This window comes from Balaenoptera borealis (assembly GCF_965194805.1).
Source record: "Balaenoptera borealis genome assembly, chromosome: 1".
NCBI lineage: Eukaryota > Metazoa > Chordata > Mammalia > Artiodactyla > Balaenopteridae > Balaenoptera > Balaenoptera borealis.
Genome location: NC_138860.1, coordinates 168,312,061 through 168,320,437, shown reverse-complemented (window position 1 = coordinate 168,320,437; position 8,377 = coordinate 168,312,061). Strand labels below are relative to the sequence as shown.

Sequence of the window (8,377 nt, the reverse complement as noted above, 5' to 3'; positions counted from 1 at the left end):
GAACGCTGGCTCTCTGTTAAAACAATAACCACACCTGTAACTCAGGATTTCAAATTTTTAGCCCATCAAAATGTTGGCATTGTTCCTGCTGATTTATTTTGTGTTAAGTAAAGGTTATACATTTGATTTGTAAAAATAAATTCCTATGTATAAAGCATTGATTTTATCTGTCAGATAAAATTCAGGGGGCTTTTGTTGGCGGGGAAAAATAAAAGTTCCACTGCTAAAAGAAAAAGGTTGAAACCCACTTTTCTACATTGTGTACAGCTCAGAGAGTGACAGTCTGATCACAGAATAGCTGGTCAGTCTGGAAGCCTGGAGCACAGAGCTGGTGCTCAGGAGATAGTGGCTGAAAGAATTCAAGGAATCAGAATTCATTCCACAATGGAGACTGGGCAGTGGCAACAGCAACCTTTCCTTTCTCTCTGTCTCCCCCTCCTCTCTCTCTTTCCTTCCCTCCCTCAGCCTCCTAGGAGCTGGCAGCAACTCAGAGCTGAGAGCCCACAAGACTCCATCTCCATTCCACACACATCACTAACACCTTGGGCCTTATTTCACCTCTCAACCCAGCAGGGAAAATGGGTGGAATTAGGCTTGGGGCCTGATTCTAAGAGATGCTGGAGGATCAAAGAAGACCTCAGCAGGGAGGCTGTTTGAAATGTTGACACGCTGCCACAGATGCCAGGAGCCACAGAGTAGGGGGCACAGGAGTGTCCACTGTGGGGATGAGACCTGCAGGGTCTCCCCCGCCCCCAGGTTAGGGAGGAAAGAGGTAGAGGGCATCAGACACAAGGAGCCCCTTTCTATCTTCTCCCACTGAAAAGGATAAAAGTGTAGATTCTTAGTTCATTCTGAAACAGGAACCCCTTTGAGAATCTGTTAAAGCTGTGGACCCTTTCCCCAGAAAAGATGCATACAGGTGCATTTGAAGTTAAGCAGAACATTTCTGGAGGTTCCTGGAGGCCCGGCTGTGGCCCCAGGATAAATACTTTGCTTTTCCAGGGTCTTAACTGCCAACCCTTGAAAGCAGCAGGGGTGGGGCAGGGGCACAAAGCAAGTGATCAATTAGAAAACACCCCCCCCCCCAACACACACGCATGAACACAAATCAGTTTTAAATTTCACCTCTGCCCAGAGGTAGCTGTGTGCCTGTTGGCAAGTCACTCCACCTCTATTTACGCTTTCTTATCCGTGGAATACGAGGACTATTAATCTCGCAACATCCTCGACTTTGCAGAACTGCTCTGCCCTCCAACTGGTCTAAGAACTGAGGGAAGCCACAGGTGCTCCCACCTGCAGCTGCGTGATTTACAGACTCTTTCCCTTCCTGGTGTTCCCTGTAAAATGAGGGAGGCTCAGCCATACCTTGGCCTGGCTGCTTAGTCTGGAGTCTGTAGGTGGAGGCCAGGCCTAGCAGGGGACAAACCTGGAGCCTATGGGAGGCAGGTCTCCCAAGGGTGGGGGGTCAGGAAGTGTAGGATGGGTGTGAGGGCAACATAGGGTGGTCCTGGGTTTTCCAAAAACAGAGGGAGCAGGGAATTCCCTGGCGTTCCAGCGGTTAGGACCCTGCACTCCTGAAAGCCGTGTGGCACAGCCAGAAAAAGGAAAAAAGAAAAACAAAAACAGAGGGAGCAAAGCTGGATGGCCTCAGGGGCTGTAGCCCCAAGCTTGGTTATTGCTGGTTCCTCCCTGGGGACAGGCTGGCAGCTTCCTTCCTGGTCAGGAGACAGCCTGGCTCCAGGATGGACTTTGGGCCCTGCCGACAGGGGCTGCTGGGAAGTCAGTTTCCTTAGCTGCCCAGAGGGCCAGCAAAGAAATGTAGCTGAGCTGAGCAATCATGAATCCAGAGAGCAGCGTTGCAGGCTAGCCCTTCCCAGCTAGCCCTGAGGGGCTCAGAAGCAGGCCTGTCCATTAGGCCAGGGGACAAGCAGGAAAGCTGGGCTGCTGGTCTGAGGGGTGGTTGGAGATGGGAGGTGAGAATGTCTGGGTGTTGGAGTTAGGAGCAGTGAGGGGAACACAGACCTGACCTCTCCCCACTCCCCTTTCCTCTCCTCTTCTCCCAATCAGGGGACCCAATCTGTGAGTTGACTCCTCGGGGTTGTGTTTCTAGGGAAGCTTTCGCTGAGGAATTATATGAGCCACTGGCAGGGCCAACTTCATGGGCATAGTCCACACGGCCCTGCTCTCGGAAAGGCCCCATGTTTGGTTGAATGCTCTGCCGTTGCCTTCTTGAAATTTTTAATAAATTTTGAATAAAGGCCCTGCATTTCCATTTTGCACTGGGCTCTGCAAACTGTGTAACCAGTCCGGCCACCAGGAAGAAAGGAGGTGCTGAAAGGGCTGGTGGTGGGCAAGACTGCCCAACATTCCTCTCCTGATCGCCCCTTCCAAAAGCCAGAGTATGTTTGTTTTCCTCTTTCCTCCCTACCAATGCATCCAGACTATCCAACAGGCCAAGGCCCTGTGCATCGCTCTCTCTCCAAGTCTCAGCCCTGCCTATAACACTTTTCCTCTGATACTCACCAATGGAAGGAGAGGTAGGGTCCTTAGGGATAGTGCTGGGCTGGGCAGAAACCAAATGAATGGTGGTTAGAGGGGAAACTGAGGCCCACAAAAGACAGTGATCTGCCCCAGGTCCCCCAGGTGGTAGGGGGGAGATGTCAGTGATGGCCCAAGTTTGCCACAGCTGAGCCCCTGGGGGCACTTGGGGGCTAAGGCAGGTTAGAGAGGTCACACTGCACACTCTAATTCTTCTATAATATAGTGAGTGTTGTCTATACTACAGCAGGGCTGACTGGGCTGGGTGAGGACCAGGAGAAAGATATTTGACCTGGGTCAAGTTGGGCGATGAAGACAAATTCTAACCGGTGGGGTAATCATGATGCCCTTCTGGGGACCCAGAGAGGGAGTCTAAGAGCCCTGAACCCACAGCTGGACCCTAGGGCAATTTCTAGCTCCTGGGGACCAGGCAGAGACAAGACCTAGATTGTCGATCTTAGCTCCTCTGCTGCTGACCACCTCTGTGCTCTTGGGCAATCACTGTCCTCTTCTGGCCTCAGTTTCCCTTCTGTACTATGGGGGTATCACTCCCTGCCCTGCTTCCCTCAGAGCTTGTTGTGGGATCAGATGATATGAAAGTGCCTGGTCAGCTGTAATAAAGAGCCAGAAGCTTGGAGGAAACAAGCACAGCATTTTCATGATTCTTAAAGGCTTCCTTTCCCTAGCAGCTTCCTCAGTCACACTTGTCACCTGCAGAGGATCTCAAAGCACCTTATAAAGCTGTGAGTTCAATCCAAGATCAGCTCTAATCAGTGTTGAGCATCTCAGTGGAAAATTCTGACCCAGGCAGGAGTGCTCTGGGGACTCCCAGCCTGGCCCAAGGGTAAACCGAGGCACGGCTCTCCTCATCGCAGTCACCCAAGGATGAAGCAGGAACCCAGGAGGCATGGGTCCCAGCTCCACACCGAGGACTGATGGAGGCTGGGGGAAGGTGGGGTGAGGAAGAGGAAAGGAGTGAAGGGACGACTCACAGTCGCCAGATGGGAGAGGAAGACCCACTGTCGGTCACAGGTCTCGGGTGGGTCTGACGTCTGTCTCTAGAGTAAAACCTTCAGTACTGCCCGGGTCCTGGAAAGCATTCTCAGAATCCCCTTATTGCAGAAGAATTCCAGAATCCCCCATCTCGTCCCGGACCAAACTCAGGGCACCAGGTTCTCTTGGGGTCCAACCTCAACATCTCTCTACCCCCTTTCCCTGCGCACCCCCATCCTCGGCCCCGTACTTCTCTGTTCGAACCCATCTCTCCTCAGTGCCCCCGCAGGGACGGAACCTCGGTACCGCCCTCTCCCGGACCCGCCCCGCCCCGCGACCCCGCCCTCTCGGCCCCAGCCCGCAGGCGCGGCTCCGGGGAGCGGGACCACCCTCCCTCGGCACCGGACCTCGCCCTCCCCCAGCCCCCGACCTCCCGGACCCCGGCCGGAGGGCCGGAGGGGGCGGGGAGGGGCCGCAGGCAGCGCCGCCCCCGCCCCGCGGCCGCTCCCTCCCGGCACCGTCCCTCCCGGCCGGCCTTCGCGCCCCGCCCGCCGCCCCGTGGCCCCTCCCGCGCCGCTCCCGCCGCCCGCCCCGCTCCTCGCCCGCTCTGCCTCCGCCGCCCAAACTTTTCTGCGGGCGCGTCTCCGCGCGGCGGCTGCCTGCCCGCCCGCCCGCCCCCGGCTCATGGGCGCCCCGCCTCAGGGGGCCTGACCCTCGCGCCGGGTCCCCCGGCCGAGCCATGGAGGCCCGCGCGTCCCCCGCCGCACCTGCGGCCGAAGAGCCGGGGGGCCCGGGCGGCCCCCCGCGCAAGAAGAAGTCTCGCTCCGGCGTGTCCGGCCTCCGCCGCGCCTTCAGCTGGCTGCGGGGCAAGCGGCGCAAGAAGGCGGCAGGGACCGAGGGCGCCGAACCGGCCGCCCCCCGGGCCAAGAAGGCGGACGACAAGGCCAGGAGGGCCAAGGGTAAAGGCCGAGGTAAGGCGGCCGGGCACCTGGGCAGGCGCCGGGCGGCGCCGAGGGTGCGGCCTGGGTGGCTCCTCTGGGGGTCCGCGGCGTGTCGGAGGTGGTGACTCCCTAGGCGCCGTTGCTTGGGGAGCGAAGAGCCCGGGGGTCAGTCCGAGTACCCCCAGTCTGGCCCGTCCCGCCCCCAGAATTTCCCAGACTCAGCCCTGCCCCGCTCGAGATGGAGAGGACCCCCCGAAGGGGGCAGGAATCCCCTGGCTTAAGCAGGAAGTGCTGGCGCCCGGCTCTTGGGACGGTGAGGCGGTGCCCCCTCCCCCAGCCTCACTCAGGTTCTGCCCTCTGCTGCTGAGTCAGGGGGTCAGAGTCTTGACTCTGGCCTGGGGCCAATGGGAGAGGCACGTGGCCTTGCATCTCTGGTGGGGGGGTCCCTCTGGGTCTGGAAAGCCAGCTGCACTCAAAAGGTGTTTCAGCCATCGAGGTGGATCTGGGTTTCCAGCCCCACAGAGGACCCAGCACGGAGCATAACATGCTTTAGGTTCTTAGCAGTGTTAGCTTTTCCTACCTGGCCCCCCTCACCACTCACCTGGGCCAAACCGCAAACATCCACCTCCTGGGGTGGTGAGCTCAGGATCTGAGCCAACTGCCCCACCCACCACTCCTTGCCCCCGCCGTGGTAGAAACGGTCCTGTGTTGGAAGTGTGCTTGCAGATGGGGGAAACAGGCCCAAGTTAATGGAGAGGCTGTACCTGGGGCAGCCGTGGGTACCTGAAGTACTACAGCTAATTCCCTGCCTCTAGGCTCCCTCTGGCCTGATGGATGGGCAGCCTGAGGGGAGGGGTGGCTGATCTGGCCCATCCCTACTGGAATCACATTTCTTTTGGCCGCTTGCTTTGTTCTTCCCTCATCTTCCTCTCTGTTTCTGTCTCCTGATTGAGGGGGAAGGCATGAGTCTCTGCAAGAGGGTGGGGCTCCCTTGGGGCCAGCCGTCCTAGGAAGTCTACCTTTCCTGTGCTCCTGCTGCAGTGCTAGAGGTGAGGAAATGGCGGTGTGTGCAGGCCCGTCCCATTTCACCTGTGTTTACCCGCCCAGTGTCCTTTAACCACCTCCGCTGGAGGATAATTAGATGGAACACTTTAGGGGTCAGGAAGAGGGTGAAAGGCCTCTTGTGTGATTGCATCCGGCCTGATCTTCCTTTTGGATATGGGCCCTGCTCCCCTGCAGCCCAGCCACAAACAAGTTGGGTGCTGGGGCTGAGATGACTGGGCCAGGCCCCATGGGAAGGTTTGCATGAGGGGTGTTTCCAAGGGCTCTGCAGTCCCCACAATACATGAAGTCTGTCCCAGGGCTGCCCCACTGGGATTCAGTCTGAAGTCATCCCTGTCACACTCAAGGGGGCATGGGTCAGAATTGCAGCAGGATGGATTGTGGTCAGACTGTCAGGATTAGAGATAGAAGGCTAGTGGCGTACCCCAGGGCAGTGGAAACTTTTCCCCTGGGAGATCAGCCTGGGGGCAGGGGCTGGAAAAGCTGACTCTGTAGGTCCCTGCTCGGACAGTCTGGGTTAAGGGTCACTGGGTCAGTGGCAGGCCTCCCCCTGCCTTGTGTTTGGTATTGGGTAGCACTGGGCTTTCTGGGCAGCAGGTCGACCTGATTTGGGACCACGTGCATGGGCAACACCTCCCTGCCCCTGGCTGTTGTTTCCCCAGGTCTGGGGGTGGCCGCAGGTATGTCTGGAGGAAGTCCTTCCTTTTGCTCCAACCTCCTATTATTCCATTTGTTTCCTTGTCACCTGCCTGGCCAAACTTCTTTTCTGTTTATTAAGAGAAATAAATCCAATCTCTCTAATCTCCACTGGCACCGCTGGTCAGGAAGGGGAAGCCCAAAGAAGGCTTAACTCTTTCTGGGGAAAATGTTTAGAATGAAGACTGGGGGAGATGGGGAGGAAGCACACACAGAAAATTCCTGGGAGGTCAGGGGCCTTTGCTAGGGAGGTCATTATCTCCCCGCTCCCAGTTGCTGAACCAAAGACCCATAGATGCAGGTCTTGGCTTCCTTAATCTGAGTCCCCTACTATAAAAGGGAAAACTGAGCTTGGGATAGATTTTGAGCCTCTGTTTTCCAGAACCCCCCTGCTCCCTGCACTGCCCTGCACAGACTTAGAAAGGAAAGAGAGGAAGTCTGACATTTATTTTTCTGAATGTGCCAGAACCCCCCCACCGCCCCCCTGCCCTGCGTCCTTTACCTCCATTATCATTTACGACCATTTGCAGATGGAAAAACTGAGGCTCAGGGACAGTGAGCGATTGATTTGCCCACCTGGGATTTGAAATCAAATCATCTGACTCCAAAACTGGTCCTGCTTTCATGATTCTCCCAAGGACATAGACCAGGGAGTAAGGCTTAAAGATCTTCTCATCCAACCCATTGTACAGATGGGAAGAGGCCCAGAGAAAAGTGAGGGAACTTGATAGAGTAAGAAGAGTATCAGAGTCAGGCAAATTAATGAGAGTTCACATCCTGGCCCAGCGGTTAGCAAGCCCTGTGACACTGGGCAAGCAACTTCTCTGTGGCCTCACTGTTTCCATTACTGTCTCTTGAAGAGAGGGGACCTTCTCACTGGGGTAACCTTCCGGCTGGACATATCATCGATAGGTCTGTGAGCTTTCTGTGAGCTTTCCAAGATTCTCACAAAAGAGGATGTGAAAATTATTTGAAAGTGAAGTCACCATAGAAATGTAAGGGGTCGCTGTTATTGTGTTTGTGAGTTTATTCACCTGAGTTGTAAGGACCCAGTCTGGAAGGAATGGGCTTTGAAGCTGACAGGACAACTCTGTCCTGGGCCCTGGTCTGTCCCTCTTGGGCCATGTGACACCGGCAGGTTATTAACCCCTCCAAGCCTCAGTTCTGCTATCTGTAAAATAGAGATAACAAATCCTGGCTTTACAGGGGTGTTTCAAGGATCAGATTAGAAGACAGACATGCAAGTGCATTGTGAACTGTGGAGCATGGCCCAGATGTGAGCAGGTTGCTGCTGTTGTGATGCTGAGGACTTGAGCATTAGCTAAGTTTATCCTGATTCATGTTTGGAAAACAACTCATTGGTTACACCTCAGATACCCGTGATGATGATGATTATTGAGGGGGGAACCACAGAAGATGGAGTCTTTCCTTTGTCCAGCGGAGGACTCAGGCACAGAAAAAGTAACAAACAAACAGGCAGGAATCCATATTTTTCAGAAATATCATGTGGACTCTAGACAAGTGTGTGGGGAGGAAGTGTTTCTGGGACAGATGCCAGGACTGGAGCCCGGCAGATAATCGGGGGAGGCTTCCTGGAGGAGGTGAGCAGAGTGTGGAAGGAGGGCAGGATGCTGGCTAATTTGAAGGGGAACATGAAGGCTGCTATGTGCCAGACCCTGGCCGGGCATTTTCATGAGTGTTTTCCCTTGTTGTCCTCAACAACCTGGGAGGTGGTCAGTTACAACCATTTATAGGTGAGAAAATAGGCCCAGAGGGTGAAAGTAAGTTGGTCAAGGTCATTCAGCTTCATTCATTTGAAAAAGACATATTCCTTACTATATAGTGTCAGGCACTGGTCAGGGTAATGCAAATATTTGGGACAAGACAGGCAAGGTTCTTACTTGCATGGACATGATGAACATAGCGTAGCACTGACAGAGCCACTCAATGTGTCTCCAGAGGCCATACTCTCCAAACAAGATAATATGAGGTTGGATGTGTTTCTGACTCTGGAGGGGAGTAACTGCTGTAGAGCTTAGGATCAACTTTGGGGAAAGGAGTATACAGCCCTCCCGAAGGTTTCTCTCAGGCAGTGGGCAGTGGCTGGGGGGTGGGCGCTGGGGATGGCTCCGATACTGATAGTGAGA

General features: G+C 55.2%; 1 protein-coding gene across 2 annotated transcripts in view; it reads left to right on the top strand.

Moving 5' to 3' along the window:
• Positions 1-3,913: 3,913 nt before the first annotated feature.
• NHSL3 (NHS like 3) overlaps positions 3,914-8,377 on the top strand; it is a 28,477-nt gene continuing 24,013 nt past the window's right edge. Inside the window, exon 1 of one of the 2 annotated variants that reach the window (XM_082345408.1) lies at positions 3,914-4,502. In XM_082345408.1, coding sequence (XP_082201534.1) covers positions 4,271-4,502 — 232 coding nt within the window. In that variant the 5' untranslated portion in view covers positions 3,914-4,270. The remainder of the gene's footprint in view (positions 4,503-8,377) is intronic. The other variant, XM_082345407.1, reaches the window with a different exon arrangement.